Source organism: Phoca vitulina, unplaced genomic scaffold, assembly GCF_004348235.1.
Source record: "Phoca vitulina isolate PV1807 unplaced genomic scaffold, GSC_HSeal_1.0 scaffold117, whole genome shotgun sequence".
NCBI lineage: Eukaryota > Metazoa > Chordata > Mammalia > Carnivora > Phocidae > Phoca > Phoca vitulina.
The window spans coordinates 105979-121841 of NW_022589820.1; the positions used below are offsets into that span (position 1 = coordinate 105979).

Genomic DNA, 15863 nt, shown 5'->3' on the forward strand with positions numbered 1-15863 from the left:
CCCTGACCCCGACCCCATCCCGCTCCCTCCGACAGCTGCTTTCTCCATGTACTCCACTCCCTCCATTCCTGCAGTTGAGATCAGTGGCCTTGGCCCCTTGAGTGCCCTTTCATTTGCCAGAATAGCCCCAGCCCAGAACTCTCATCCACGCCCTCCCCACCCCTTCCTATCTACCCCATACACCAGCCAGCGCTCAGGGGGGCCAGCGCTTGGCCTTAAGCGGCCTTGCCTGGACAGCATCTCCCTCCGCATCACACACCCACTCAGACCTCTCTGCCTTCATGCTGCTCTGGCCCACGCCCCCGCTTCCCTATGGGGAAAAGGCACCAAAGGCCACACTTTTCCTGACCCCCTGGGGCGGTCCTGGTCCTGGTCCCACCCGCTGAGCCCAGTCCCAGCCCCCTGGTGAGTTACAGGGTTTGGCTGGGGCTTGGCCCCCTGGAAACTGGCAGGAACTCACAGTCAAGCACAGACTAGTGGGTGCCTAGGCAGATGACTGGCCCCAAGCCAGCCTCCAGGGAACACGGCACTCATGGAGGGGGCGAGGAAACATGCAGGACAACCCAAGACATACCCAAGCCAGGGCAGGGCTGGGTATGCTCAAAACAAGAAAGACTCTGGTCTGAGCAGATTCCAGGCTGTCTCCTTGGGCAGTGTAAGCCCAAGGAGGATCCGACCTGACCCCACTTAAGGCCGGAAGAGACCCATCTGGAAGCCAGCTTGGATATCCCATGTCACCAAAGCCCTCAAGGTCATGGGCAAGTGTGGCCTGTGGTGTACGTGACACTCTCTGGTCTGCATAGAGCCTGGCCCCATTGCTTTTTGACACTGTGGCCCAGATTACTGTTACCCACGACTCCTGCTGGTGACTCAGCTGAGTATGGAAGGTGGTGCCTGGAGCACTGGGAGAGGGAAAGGCAGGAAGGGAGACAGTTCCGCCCCACCTGAGCTGGAGACCAGGTGCTTGGAGAAGATGATGCTGAGGCCACTTTGAAGGTGCCATATGTGATGTGTTGTCTGACACATAGGACCCATGCAACCCTGTCACCAGCAAACCACGTGGGCCAGGCCCAGCTGGTGAGGCTGTGGGCCTGGACCCAGAGCGCCAGGGGAACCTGAGAGGCACAACTTCCAAGGGCTCTCTCCTTCCATCAGGGGGACAGAACTTGGGGAGCAGGGCCCAATGTGCTGTGAGCTCAGTGCAGAAGGCAGGTTCCAAGCCCCAGGGGGGCCACAGAAAGCAATGCAGGGAGTGGCAGGAAAGCCCAGAGACCCTGAACTTCCAAGTTCACCTCACCCAGAAGCTTCCTCCCAGGGAGGCCTGCAGTCCTGAGACCTTGATGTGGGCACGAGGGCAGCCTGAGGGCCGTGCGGAGTGGGCCGGAGAGACGGTCCTGCCAGACTGCGCTTACGTGCTCTTTAATGACAGCTAGATAGAAACAGGCAGGGGTTATATAGAAAACAGTATCAACAAGGCCCTGGGATACACCCCGAGGGCCGTGGGGGCAAGTCTCGTGCCAGCTGGCCTCTTTTCGGTGGCTCCTGGGACAGTCACCATTTCTGGCCCGGGCCTGGGTCCCCAGAAGGCCAGAGTCCTCTGCCGAGTGGAGCTTCTGTAGGCCTGGCCCGGGCCTGACCCTAGAAGAAGTCTGAGGCTTTGCGCCGGGCAGGGAGCTGCAGCAGGTTGTCCGTGATGGAGGCTGGGTCCTGGCTGAGGGGGGTGCGTGCCGCAGAGCCAGGAGCCGGTGTGCTCGTGGGGGTCTGAGGCCCACCAGCTGGGGTCTTGAGGTGGGTCGAGCGTGCTGGAGATGGGGTGTAGCTGGCCCGCAGGGCCCGGTCTGTGTACTTGCTGGCCGTCCTGCTCACAAGGCGCTGCAGGGCTGGGGACATGGCTGGGCTCAGGCCTTTGGGGGTGAGGCTGGGGTGGAAGGGGGTGGGTGAAAGAGGCACCATTAGGCCCAACCAGGCACTGCCAGCAGTGGGGCTTCTCACGGCCCCACAAAGATAACATGGGAGATGCGTGGTCATTATGGGCTGAGGACACCCGATGGCCTGGCACACAGCTGTGGAGCCAAACTTACGGTCAAGTGGTGGTGCTGCCCTTGGATGTGGAGCTGGGATGGACCCCAACTCTCTCCAAGGAGAACGATACACCTGTTTCCACAGGGCTGACAGGAGCTTATAGCGGGACAAGGGGCCCAAAGGTGCCTCTTAGGGATGTGCTAAGGAGGTGGTTGAAGAAGGAAAAGACGGAGAGGGGCCCTGCATCCTGGTTCATACAGGCCACGCCCAGACCAGAGGAGCTGCCACAGGACCCACCACAGAACCCCCAGGCCAAGCGGGAACAGGGAGAGACCCCCACCTGTGCGGGTCAGGCACTCCTCACCTGGCCAGGTTCTCCGTCACTCTCCTTAAGGCCTCTTGCTTCTTGGCTCGGTTCTTGGCGGCGGCCTCGTTGGCCATCTTCAGCCCCAGCCGTTCCCTGCGGCCGGGCTCCAGGATCTACAAGGCAGCAGGTGTGTGGGCGGCTTGCCACCGAGCCAGCCAGTCCCTTGCTGCTGGGCACCTGCCTCTTTCCCATGGCGCCCCGTGATCCTCACAACCCACTGCCGCCTCCCTAAAAGCCCCCAAGAGCCCCTGACCAGCTCGCCTGAACTGCCCACCCGCCAAGGGCCTGGGCCTCCCACCTGTCATCACGGTTCCCTGCAAACCAGCACTGCCGACTTATGAACCTCTGACAGTCTTCTAGGGAAGAAGGGGATCTTGTTTGAATCTGCTTCCCTCTGATGACCGGAGTAAACCGTTTGCTGACTTTAACCTCCATCGACCTTCTGTATTTCTTTCCAGAACTTCCTGAAATGGGTCCTTGTCCTATTTTTCTATCCAAGTGCTTGTTTGTTTCCTTACAGTTTCCCCCCAGTTACGTTAAGCTCTGCCATACAAACGCCTTCTCAATCACTTGCTTTCAGTGTTACTTACGACAGGTTTTTCTGCTGTACTTAAGTCCACCGCTTCGTATAGTATCATCCACCCCCTGCTTCCTTTGTGACCGGCTCTCTTCGCTTTATTCCTTCCTACCTTAATGCCAGATTAAGTATTGACTATGATTTTCTTCTCATTGTTTACACTTTCTGTTTTCTATACTTAACCCTTCCCCTTGAGGAACTCGTTCTGCAACATGTATCAGGCACTTTATATCCAAATACTCTACTGCTCAGCACAATTTGAACTGTCGTCTCTCACGTACCCTGAATTCAGATTTGGACTGACGTTTTGTTCAGAAGCTCTTCCCTGCTGCCTGGTAGGCCCCAGGACCAGGGCAGACTTCTGGCAACCCCATACCTGCGGCATGCCCAGACGCCTGCCGGCACTCCTCTCTCCGGTTTTTCTTGGTTATCCTCATGTCCCAGACAAATTTAAGAACCAAGGTGCCAAAATCATCTGCACACGTTCTGTGTGGACATGCGTTTCCTCCCAGAACGAGAGTGGTACTGTACCGGGGAGGGCCCATGGTGTGGCCCACACCCTCCGATTTTCCTCAGGCGAGCCTGCAGCACTAGCCTTTGGTTGCTTCACAAAAGCTAAGGTACTGTTAGTTGTTCTAAATTTCTGCTGCTACAGTGAGTGAGATCTCTTTTTCTGTTGCATTTCAAACTATACGCTGCAAGTGTTTAGAGGGATTGGTTCAAGACAACCTCGAACCTAGCTCCCCATGCAGCAGACCTACATTAATTCCAGGTTCCATGCCCGACCCCTTGGGGTTTCAAGCAGATGATGTTACCCCACGCCCTTTGCTCTCTGCAACAACACTGACCTCTGCCTCCTACAATTTCCTAGCACTCCAAGTTGGGAGTGCTGGCCCAGCACCCTAAGAACAGGACTGCATGCTCTCAGCTTCCAGCGACCTCTCTTCCTTCCTGTTCCAAACTACGCCAGTCACTCAGTTTCCCCAATAAGCCACGGAGAACACAGTGCCTTGCCTTCTCAAAGCCTCTCTGGGGTCATCCTAGACTACCCCATCTCCACAAACCACCTGGCAGCCAGCTTCCCTGCCCTACCTGCTCCAGGCCTCACGACCCCACCCTCTGGCAACTTCTACAAAACTGCTGCCTCCCGATGCATGCTCTCCTGTAACCAGACGCCTCCCTCTGCAAGCACACAATCCTTCTGAAACACAAACCACAAACCACAGCCCACGGAACACTGGGGCTCCAGGGCCCTTCCCGGCCCACCAGCCTGCAGGCTCAGAGGGCCATGGCTTTGGTGCCCTGGCCCCACGCCCGAGTCCCTCCCTCCCCCCAACACCTGTCCTCAGCGCCCTGGTCTTCAGAAGTGCAGTGATGCGCAGGTGTGCAGCCGGGAGCACGGCCTAACCCCTCAGGTGGTTCTGCTTTGACCAGCGGCAGCTAGACCATCCTCTGTGCATCGAGCTACAAGTGGTCCGAAGGCCATGTGTCTACTCAGGGTCCCATGTGAGCTCCTCTCACCATGACCCACCTTGAAGGCTGGCCCTGGCGTCCTGTCCACATAGGGGGTTTCAGATCCTTCAACTCTCAAGGGAGTGTTTTCAACTTCCCCCCAGGTCATCAGCGGCGACTCGTTCACACCTGCAGATGGAGAGCTCAGTCACCTTAGGCCAGGGGACACAGGTGGGGGCACTGCCAGGTCCTCCCTCCTATGACAGCCAGCTCCCACCATGCATGTCCCAGCTAACAAACACGAAGGCTGGCAGCTGGCCCACTCTCCTTCCCTGGGACTCTGGAACCCCAGCTCCTCTGCTCTCTGAGAGGACAATACTAAGGCTACTTTAGGCCCAAAGCAGGCCTGGGCCCTGACAGCTGTGGGGCTTAGCCCGGGAAGGGGGCTCCCCAGAGAAGCTGGGCTGGCTCAGCTAGGCTCCCATCCTAGCACATGGCCACCAGGGCCTCCTGGAGGTTGCTATGGCACCCCACCCCAAAAGAGAGGACACCCAGGGGGCTTTTAGAGCACCCAAACCTCCCAGGACCCTGGGTAAACCTGTAGTGCCTCCATATACCCTGGCCTGTGTCACAGGAACCAGTAGCCCAACACAGAGGCCAGTGCTCGGGGTGGGGGGTGCAGGGGGAAGGACACCACGTGCAACGCTGCACCGTGAGATTGTCCCCTAGACTCATAAACCTCCTGTGTGAGGGCATGCAGGGCTGGAGCCCAGAGCCTCTTCCCTATGCCCCTATGCCCAGCCTCCCCCTGCCTGGCCTCCCCCTGTGCCCTTCACCATGCTCACCATAGCCCATCTGTTCAGCAGAGCCCCAACACCCCTGGTTCCCAGCAAAGCCAGTCTGTGCGGCCAAGCTTAGGGCAAGGCGAGAAGACTGCCCAACTCAATGGGCTGGGCCCCATGCATCTCAGGTCAGCCCCACCTGAGAGTCCAGCCCCGCCACAGCCCCATTCAGCCCTGACATTGCACAGGTGGGACACGGGGTCCCTGAGTCCCACGAGGCATGTGGCAGACACGGCGAAGTGTCAACAGTGCCCAGAGCCACCTGAGCAGCCCACCTCCCCACAGGCAGTCCCATCAGGGGGCCCGCCTGCCAGTGGGTTCACGTCTCACCAGGGGCAGGAGAGGGGGTTGCAACAAATCCAAATCCGCCCACTCGTGGGGAATCCTGGGGGATCAGCTCCTTGCCGTCAGGGCCTACCTTGCCCTGTTTGTGCTAGAACAAACAAGAGAGACTGGTGTCAGGGGGGCCCAAGCCACCCCCCCCAGCTAGCTGATGGGCAAATGCACAGGAACATGCTGGCAAATCTTCCCCTCCCTGGTCTGGCAAATCCAGACCCAGAGCTCCAGGGCTGGAGAAAGAAAGGAAGGACCCCGGCCCCTGCAAAGACCTTGAGGACCTGTCAGAGCAGGCATCAGAGCAAGGGAAGCTCCCCCTCCTTCCATGCAGGGCAGGGCCGGGGTCCTTGGCCTCAGTCCACACCCCACACAAGCTGCTTTCAGCAGCTACTGACTTAGGCCCTGACAGGAAGCCACACTGACCACTGGCACATGTGCTCTGACCTCTTTCCCGCAAGGCACTTGCAGAAGCCACCGGAACAGTCTCCCCACCTCCTGCCTCTCCCACTTCAACCCCATGACCACTGGAGTTGCCACTGCACCGTGACTCCCCGGCTCAGACATCCCTGCTGTCTGCCCCACCCAGCCTCACCCTACCCCAGCCTGCCCACCCCATCTACCCCTGCCCTGCCCGGCGAATGGGTGTGGGTCTGGCCAGCCTGGGCTGGCTCCCAGCAGCCTCTTTTCTCTCATGTCCTTGTCCCCCAGGAAGCTGGCACTGAACTGACCCACAGAACGTCTCTGGCCAAGACAGTGCCCCAGTGGAAGCCCATACAGGTCAAGAAAAGACTCAGGACCCTGCCGCCCAGGAGCCCCAAATACTCACATACTGCTAGGCTCCGCCAAACCCAAGAACGTACTAATTTAAGAAAGGAAAGCAAGATCAGAGGGGTGGTGGCTGCCCACAGCCAGCCCCGGCCACTCACCTGGGCATTGAGGGCGGCAGCCTGCTGCAGCTGGGACCTGCTTAGGGCCTGGCTGAAGGGATCCCTGAGGAAGCGAGTATTCTTATGCACCACCTGCCTCGGCTTCTTAAACAACTGCTCTTCATCAGGGACGCCTGGCGGATCGAGGAGAGATGGCAGCGGTGTCAGAGGGTGGGGAGGCCCCACCACTGCCCCATGCTCAAGGCTTGAGGGAGAGGCCAAGTCATCCCCCAGTTAACAGAAGCATGAAGCCAGGCAAAGCAGGGGGCAGCCTCACTCCCTCACTGACAGAGGCAGAGCAGGACCCTCCGAGGCCCGGTATGCCAGGGAGCACAGATATACACACCCTGAAGGCCAGATCCAAACACCCAGCCCCACCCCATGGTGCCCACCAGCCCCGCCTGCTCACCCTCTGGGTAGTACATGAGGGAATTTTTCGCTTTGTACTTCCAGGTCTCCACGCCGGCCTGGCTACTCTCGATGGCTTGGTGCTCTGCCGACGGAAGTGCAAGATTATCTTTCTGCCTCTGCATCACAGGGGGAAAGTGAGGGTCAGAGAGGTCCCCAGGCACTGTGCCCCTGGTCCCAGGACTCCCTCACCCTGACAGAGGATGCCCGTGCCACTGCACCCAAGGACACCTTCTCAAACTCCTCCTCGGCCTGGTAGAGCCACGTGTGGCGTGCCCGGCTCTTCTCCTTGGCCACCTCCATGATCTCCTGGAAGGAGGCGTTGTCCTCACTTGTGTACCGGCTCAGGAAAACATCCAGGCTGGGCAGGGGCGCCTTCTCTTCCTCCTCGCCAACCTCTCCTGCTCAGGGGCAGAGGTGGGGTGACACAGAACCACAAACAGCATGAACACTTTGTGGTCACTCAGTCCCAGGAACCGTGCTACTCCATAAGCAGGGTTGGAACCCTCACCCTGGTTGTGCATCTGTGGGTGAGAGCCCACACTGCCAGACAACTCCCCACCTGGGGGCAGAATCACCCCCCCCCACACTGCCCAGGGAGCACTCAGGGGCTCTCCTCACCTGCTGGATGTCAAGTGAAATGTATGTCTGACTCAGGAAGAGGGGCATCCAGAGGTCAGAGAAAAGGCAGATGGTCATAGTAAGCCTTGCCCTGCCAAAACTGGGCCGGTCCTGTAGGACCTTTCTCCAATGCCCCAAGCTCTCCCTCCATCCCTGGGCTTTCCTTCCCTGCCTGCTCCTCCCTTCCTGGCACCTGTGCCACAGGCAGGAGGCTGTCACCTAAGCCTCCCAATCTGCTAGCAGGCTCTGAAGGCAGGGACCCCGGAGGATCCAGTGCTCCAGATGGGGCCACACAGGCACTGGGCCACAACCCCAGCTGTCGCACCCACCACCATAGAAGGGGGTACCCCCGCTGAAGGGGTGCCATTGCACTGTGCACAGTGGGCCACCTTCAGCGGGGCCACCAGGATAGCCTTGTCTTCCATTCCACTGACAGTCTTGACCGCCTACTACCTGCTAGACTGCACAAAGCACAGTGGCTAAAAGTTCAAGACCCAGAGTCAGAAAGATTAAGGACTCAAACCCCGTTCTGATGGTACCTACCACTGAGGTCACTGAAACAATTCCTAGATTTACCAACAAGGCATATTTAAAAAAAAAAAATCTGAGGGGCGCCTGGGTGGCTCAGTCAGTTAAGCATCTGACTCTTGATTTCGGCCCAGGTCATGATCTCAAGGTCGTGAGATCGAGCCTTGTGTCGGGCTTTGCGCTCCACACAGAGTCCGCTTGAGATTCTCTCACTCCCTCTGCCCCTCCCCCCACTTGCACACGCGCTTGCTCTCTCAAATAAAGTAAAATTTTGATACATAAATAAATAACAAGAATCTGTAAACTGCCTGTGATTCATCTGCCACATTACAGTGGAGCTGCGATCAAGCTCCCCTGATCAAGCTCCAAGAACACATCATGATGGACTACAGTAATGCCACAACGAGCTGGATTTTGAAGCAGAAAATATCTCGTCTGTGTGAGCACACAGGGCATCTGTGTTAGCATGCTATAGACTAGGACCCAGGAGAGAACAACAAGCATCTTGTCTGTTTGGGCACTGATGTTCTACTGATGAGATTGACCGCTGATCGTAAGAAAGTCCCATAGCATGTAGTACACTTATGTCCAACGGAGCTCAAAATGCTCTTTCCTAGAAAGATTCCCTCATAAAGCTGGACCATGTCACGACACCCCAAAACATGTGTGGAAGAAGGCAACTTGTTTGTTTGTTCTACTTCCACAACATGCCATGTACTGTCCTAGGTGCAGAATATACACACAGAAGCAAGAGAGAGAAGCTCTCGTGGTGAGGAGAGGCAAGAAATAGAGAAATGCCTTTTGGGGCGCCTGGGTGGCTCAGTTGGTTAAGCGACTGCCTTCGGCTCAGGTCATGATCCTGGGGTCCTGGGATCGAGTCCCGCATCGGGCTTCCCTTGCTCTGTGGGAAGCCTGCTTCTCCCTCTCCCTCTGCCTGCCACTCTCCCTGTTTGTGCTCTCTCTGTCAAATAAATAAATAAAATCTTAAAAAAAAAAAAAACAAAAAACGCCTTTTTAAGTGCCAGGTCCTACAGCGAGAAAACAAAGCCAGGCAGGAAGGCATGCTGGGGGTGGTGAGAAGGGTTCAGAAAAGGGTTTCCTGAATGGTAACATCTGAGCAGAGGTCTGAGGGGAGAGAAGGTGTGAGCCGTGCAGCTATCCAGGGGAAGTGACTAACTCACTAAACAAGTGCAGAAGCCCCGAGGCATTCTAAGATGACACCGGGAAAGGGGCCCTCCGAGGCCCATGAAGCCCACTGGGCAGGGGCTGGCACACAGTGAGCAGGCCGGTGAGAGAGGTGGCGAGATTCCCATTCCACAGAGGAGGGCCAGAGGCTCGGAGAACTGCCCCATGCCTGCCTCCCAGACCGGTGCTCTTTGACCCCATAGGTTGCCATTCAGGCAAACAGAGCCCTCAGGGACAAGATGTGATCTGCCTCTGGGCCAGCCCCTGGGCCACACAGGATGAGACTCGCAGGCAAACCCAACCGCTCACTCACCATCACCCTCCTCCAGGCCTCGGCCCCGGCCCCGGGGCTTGTTGCCCACCACTCCGGTGCCTGTGTGCACATCAGGAGTTTCAAATGTGGCTGGAGTCACATCTAGAAGGAGGAAGGGGGTGGGGATTAGAGCCAGCCTAAGGTATCAGTTCAGCAGGAGTTCCCCTCTCGGCCCACCACTGTCGCTCTTACAGGGCGGTGGGGGCTCTCGGGACATCTTGCCCAGGGCAGAGCCAAACTTGATGGCGATCTGACGCATCCGTTCCAGGTCTCCATTCTCCTCAGCCTCCAGGTACTCCTTCTGAGCCTGCAACTTCTCCACATCAGGAAAGAAGTCCCTCTGGATGACTGTCTGGAGGCCCTATCAGAAGTCAGAATAAAAGTCAGGGTTCACATCTGCTTCTGCTCTCAGTCTACCAATGTACATGCTAAGATCCTTGCCGATGCCCCCAACCTCTGTCCAACCCAATGATCCTGAGTTTAGCTGCACTTTCTAATGAGGATGAGCACCCCCTGTGATCTTGCTTCAACATCTAACATTACTAAACGCTCATCTGGTTTCCATGAAACTTTTCTCTTTCCCCCCACTAACTGGTCCCTCTCATCTCCTTTGCTGGCTCCATCTCCACACCAGCTGGACCAAGGTGGGTGTTGCCCTTTCATGCCATCCAAGGCCTCCTATTTCCAATCGGAACCCTTTACCTGGATGACTTCAGCCTGTCACCCCCACCAGCAGCACTGGCTGAGATTCCCAAGTCTGTACCTCCAGCCAGACCTTGCTCCTAAGCTGCACAGCTGTGCACCCAGCTATCCCCTAATGCCAGCTGCCTCTCTATCCGAGGCCTCCCAAACTTTACCGGTCCAAAACCAAACTGATTTTCTCCAATCTCCCTGCCAGCTCCTCTTCCTGCATGTCTGTTGTAGTATTAAGACCTACTTGAAGGATCCTCTGAAGCGCACTAACTCAATGATGCTGACACAATCACAGACTGTTTCCAAGACCTCCAGCCTCTGCATTTGCTGTTACAACTCTCTAGAAAGTCCTCTTTGCCACCATCCTCCCACACGCCTCCTCACGCTTTAATAAAATACCTTGTTTCCCTGACGCGCCCCCCCCCCCGACATATAAACAAAGCCGCCCCCTCTCTCCCCTAACAGCACTGCTGCTGCCTCCCCTATCAAGGACACCTCTCTCTGCACAGTATTTGTTTGGCTCCCCGACTGTCCACAACCCAAGAGCACGGACTTGGGTTGCTTACGAGTCTGCCACGACCCGAGAGGAGAGACCCGAGAAGAGCGCAAGGCGGGGAAGAGACCCAGAATCGGCTAGCGTCGCATCGAGGTCTTACCTCGATGTACTCTTCTTCGTCCAGGACCCGTTGCTTGCTCGTCGCAGCCCGGGCCTCCCCTGCCGCGCGCTTCCTCCGGGCCCCGGACGCGGCAGGGAGCGACAGGGCCCGGGTTGATGCTCCGGGCGTCTCCATCGCTATCCCAGGACCGCTCGGGCGACGCAGGTACGTAACAGCGTCGGGAGTCGGTGGGGGCGGGACTGTGCCAAATGCGCAGGCGCTTGCAACAGTCCACCAATGGGAGAGCTGTGCGTTTCGAGGCCAGCCCGCGCCCCGTAGTGACGTCACTAAAAGCCCTGGCCCTTATGGGAGTTGTAGTCTTCGCTCCGCCCCGCTCTGGTCCTGCGAATCTGGGCTATTGGCACCAGGGGGCGTTGTGGTGGGAGAGACTAAGGGGCGTGTCGATCACGCTAATCGTGAAAATTTTTAGAACTGCGAAATTGAAAGGCCTTGGGATTCCAGTTTCTCGCAAATCATTGCGTGTGCTTCTGTATTATTTTTTTTATTTTTATTTTTTTTTAAAGATTTTTATTTATTTTCTTGACAGAGAGAGACATAGCGAGAGCAGGAACACAAGCAGGGGGAGTGGGAGAGGGAGAAGCAGGCTTCCCGCAGAGCAGGGAACCCGATGTGGGACTCGATCCCAGGACCCTGGGACTATGACCTGAGCCGAAGGCAGACGCTTAACGACTGAGCCACCCAGGCGCCCACGTGTGCTTCTGTATTATTAACAAAAACGCATTTTGGCTATATACGCGGTTTCAATGTTTTTATTCAAACTTTTCTGCAAGAAAAGAACCCTAAGACAATTTCTTCTTGATAGTTACCTAACAAAAGAAAAAAAATACGCGGTCCAATGAAGAAATGTCTGGTTAAAAATTATTTGGTCCCTTTCGACGACTGTGAGGCCGGAAAGATTCCGGCCGGGCCGAGGACGTCGGATCTCCCTCCCTGTCCTCCTCTCCCTCGACCTTTCCCGGAAGCCCCTCAATAAAATGGTTTGATTAAAAAAATTTTTTTTGGTCCCTGAACGCCACAGGGGGTTTCCCAGAAGAGGGTCACTCTCATTGAAATGGACCAGAAAATTGTCCAACCATTTTTCAGGAATGATAATTTCTTCCCTAAAGGAGGTTGTGAATTATGTCAAACAAATTCTGACCCAGAACAATTTAGTATAATAGGCAGTCATTCCTTCATTCAGTGGGGAACTCCATGATGATGGTTCCTGCCCTGTGGAGCTGACAGTCAAATGGGGAAGACAGACGCTAGTCAAATCATCCCACAAACAAGCATAAACCTGCAGTGAACAAGTGCAAAGAAAGAGTTTGTACTAGGGGTCAGTCAGGGGAAGTTTCCCCGGGGTCAGGAAGTGCTTGCAGACCCAGAGAATGGACATTGATCAGGTGGAGGGAAAGAGCAGGTGCAAAGGTCTCACAGCAGGAGGGAGAAGACCTTTGGATATACAGAGTTCAAGGAGCGGTGAGGTTGAAGACGCCAGAGGGGCAGGGGCCAGCTGTGTTTGGGCTCATGGGTCACAGTGAGGAGTTTTGTCTTTCAGAACAACGGGAAGCCCTTAGAGCACTGTAGGCAGGGAAGAGGCAGGTTCACACTTGCACCCTGCCTTTTATGTGGAAGGAATGACAGAGGAACCAGAGTGGCTGCAGGCGGACAAGGCTGGAGGCAGCTGCAGTGGTCAAGGTGAGGGATGACAGCATTTTCATCAGGTTGCTGCAGTTGAACCTGGGCAGAAGATAGCTTCTGGGATTGTTTTTGGAGGCAAAACTGAGTTGCTATATGTGAACTAACTTTAATTTAAGTAAAACAAAAAAAATTTGATTTGCTGCTGGCCTGGGTATGGTGGGTGGGGGAGGGGAGGTGGGGGTAATTGCCAGTCCTCTGGCTCATGCACCTGGTTTGCACAGTGGAAGAGTTGCTGCCGACGAGGTGATTTTGAGATGCTGTGGGCTTCCAGGTGGAGTAGTCAAGGGGACAGTTGGACATAAATATCTAGCTCAGGAAGAGGTCCAGGCTGGAGATGTAAATGTGGCAGAGAGATAGGAATTGGGGCCTGAAGGTGGAAGTGATCAAGCAAGGAGAGAATGGAGAGGAGAGGAGCATGCCTGGGGCCCAGCCTGCAGGACAGCTATGTTAATGGGCAGCTTGTAGGGGGTGAGCCTGCCAAGGAGCAGCTAGAGAGAAAGGAGAGAAAGGAGGACAGTATGACCACGGGTCCCTTGAGGGTGGAGCTCTGATCATGGCTGCCCAATACAATGACAAAGAGCCACCCGGCAGCTAGGGTCCCAGAGCCCAGTGAGATGAGGGCATCCCGGCCTGCAGGGAAGCTCTGCGCGCAGACTGTGCGGTATCCAAGGATAAGGCCAGGAGTCAGGGCAAAGAGCCTTTTTTTTTTTTTTTAAGATTTCATTTATTCATTTATTTATTTGACAGAGCGAGAGAGCACAAGCAGGGGGAGTGGCAGGCAGAGGGAGAAGCAGGCTCCCCGCTGAGCAAGGAGCCCGACGTGGGGCTCGATCCCAGGACCCTGGGATCATGACCTGAGCCGAAGGCAGACGCTTAACCGACCGAGCCACCCAGGCGCCCCCGGGCAAAGAGCTTTGCGACAACCAGAGTGTGCATCCTGAGGGGTGGAGGGGGGTGTTGCTGTCCTGGAGGCACCCCGCGGTGTGAGAGCAGCGCCGCAGGGACATCGTGCCTGCTCTGTGTTATCTGATCTAGCCAGCCTTGGAGTCCTGGGGGCAGTAGCCTTGCCTTCTGCGCCTTTACTGAATGGACTGTGTCTCCTTTCAGATACCCCCGGCCCATCTCCTCCAAGACCCATGAGGAGGCAGAACATGGTGCCCAAGCCAGATGATGGTGTTAGATGCCTTGAGCCCACCATACAGGCCTACTGGGGGAATCAAAGCCTTGTTTTCACACCGTCCTTCACCCTGGGGCCAGGATGATGGAGAGGAAAACAGACATCTTCCAAGGCAGTGGCGGGGGGGGGGGGGGGGGGTGCATCCTCCTGGGTCAAACTTCCTCTTGTCCCAACATGATGGCAGAGAGGGAGGCAGACACACAGCATGGAATCCCCCCACCCATGAGCAGTACCTCGAGGCCGGCGCAGACCCCCAGCGTGCTAGGCCATGATCCGTGGGGTAGTCTGCTGTGCTGGGGAACACAGGGACTGAGGACTCACTGGGCTGTGCTCCCCAAGGCAAGATGGCCCCCACTCCCTGGGTGGGGGAGTGGGGGCCATGGCGGACTTGGAACTCTGGACTGCTTTTGTGCTGTTTGCAGTTGCTTGTTTATTTCCCAGGATCCAGACAAGGCTCACAGAATTAAGGAGTGGGGCAGTGGCTTCTGGAGATGACCTCACCCAACGTTCTCATCCTATAGCTCTGGATGCCAAGGCCCAGTGCAGGGCACGCAAGCTGACAAGCCCAGGATGCAGAGAAATCTCCTGGGGCCCGGGGAAGGGAACTATGTGCCTGCTGAGGAGAGGAGGGGCGCCAGCATACCCGGGGAGGGAGAAGAAGATTCTGGGCCCCCCTGACAAGGGGTGGTTCCTGACCTGGAGTTGGTGGGGGATTGAGGAAGCTGACCTGCTCTGTGCCCTGCTCCCAGCCCCACCAGCCCCCAGGGAATCTTCCCGACCCTTAGTCACTGGAGAAGCGAGCACATGGAAATGCTCAGTGTTCCCTCCTTTCACGGGGCAGGTGACGGGGCAGGGGAGATGGGGTTGGGGAGGTGACACACACTCCAGCGGCCGGCTCCCGCCTTGACCACTAGCTCCAGGATGCAGGAAGCCCTGCAGACAGACGGGAAGAGGCTGGTGTCCCCTCTCAGCTCGATTTCGGGTAAATCTGTCCTCTCTCTGAGTCGGCCCCCAAAGACGCGGCCAAGTCCAGGAGTAGCTACCAGAGCCATCAGCAGCTCTCCTTTGGGGCCTTCTTGGCTCCGGGGAGGAGCCTCGAGGTCGCTGACGTGCGCTTCTGGTGTCGCCACTTGGCCCGGCGGTTCTTGAACCAGACCTGAGGAGCAGGAAGGACCGCTCAGGCCCTGCCTCAGGCCCCGCGTACCCCCCCCCATAGGTGGACCAGGCGGGGAGCTTCCTGATGGGGATGTGGGTAGACGAGGGCTGCGGGGTCGGCACGCGGCAGCGGCACCCACCATCTCTTAACCGCTGCAGGTAGGCGCTGCGGCTCGGGCCGCGGGGACGAGAGCCCCCTTCCCACCCGGACCATCTATCTCTCTGCAAGCCTTCCCACCCCCCACCTCCGCCCGGCGGTGCCCCGGACGCCCCTTCTGCAGCTTCCTGCCCTTTCCAAGCTTCCCAAATTCTGGCACATGAACGCGCGCCTCATTAATCAGGGAAAATAAAAAAGTTTAAACCAAAGGACAACTAGCCTTACCTCCCCTCCAGTTCCAGGGACACTTTCCCCGCACGTGCCTGTCCCCGCCCGCCCCCCGGAACCGGCCCTGCGCCCCACAGCGGTCCCCGGGCATCTGGCGCCTCCTCCCATCGCGCCAGGGCCGTCTTTTCAAGAAAAGAAGGAGGAAGGAAGCCAGCCTGCTCGGCCCCTCGGCGGTCCGGCGGGCGGGCACCCACCTCCACGCGCTCCTCGCGCAGGCGGATGCGGCCGGCCAGGCGCTCGCGCGTGCCCACGTCGGGGTACTGGTTCTGCACGAAGAGCGCCTCCAGCGCCTGCAGCTGCTCCTCGCTGAAGATGGTGCGGTGGCGCCGCGTGCGCCGCTGCGGGCCGGGGCCGCCCGCGCCCGGCAGCGCCCCCGAACCTCCGCTGGCCGCGGCCAAGGGCAAGGGCGCCGCGGGGCCCAGCCTCAGCGGCCACGGCAGCCGCGCGCCTGCGGGGCGAGGGCGCGGTGAGGCGCGGGGCGGGGGCCGAGCTCCGCCCCGACCGCGCCGCGCCCGCAGG

General features: G+C 57.6%; 2 protein-coding genes across 2 annotated transcripts in view; both read right to left on the reverse strand.

Moving 5' to 3' along the window:
- Positions 1-43: 43 nt before the first annotated feature.
- Positions 44-11076, reverse strand: ESS2 (ess-2 splicing factor homolog). Its single transcript, XM_032398599.1, has 10 exons — positions 10927-11076; positions 9770-9938; positions 9578-9679; positions 7162-7331; positions 6932-7049; positions 6523-6656; positions 5591-5693; positions 4498-4607; positions 2387-2502; positions 44-1918 (listed from the first exon to the last, which is right to left on the reverse strand). The coding sequence occupies exons 1-10, from the start codon at positions 11059-11061 to the stop codon at positions 1639-1641; spliced, it is 1437 nt and encodes a 478-aa protein (XP_032254490.1). The 5' UTR covers positions 11062-11076; the 3' UTR covers positions 44-1638.
- Positions 11077-14855: 3779 nt separating this feature from the next.
- GSC2 (goosecoid homeobox 2) overlaps positions 14856-15863 on the reverse strand; it is a 1641-nt gene continuing 633 nt past the window's right edge. Inside the window, exons 2-3 of the mRNA XM_032398581.1 lie at positions 15539-15806; positions 14856-14960 (exon numbers count right to left, since the gene is read on the reverse strand). Of these exons, the coding sequence (XP_032254472.1) occupies positions 14856-14960; positions 15539-15806 (373 nt within the window). The remainder of the gene's footprint in view (positions 14961-15538; positions 15807-15863) is intronic.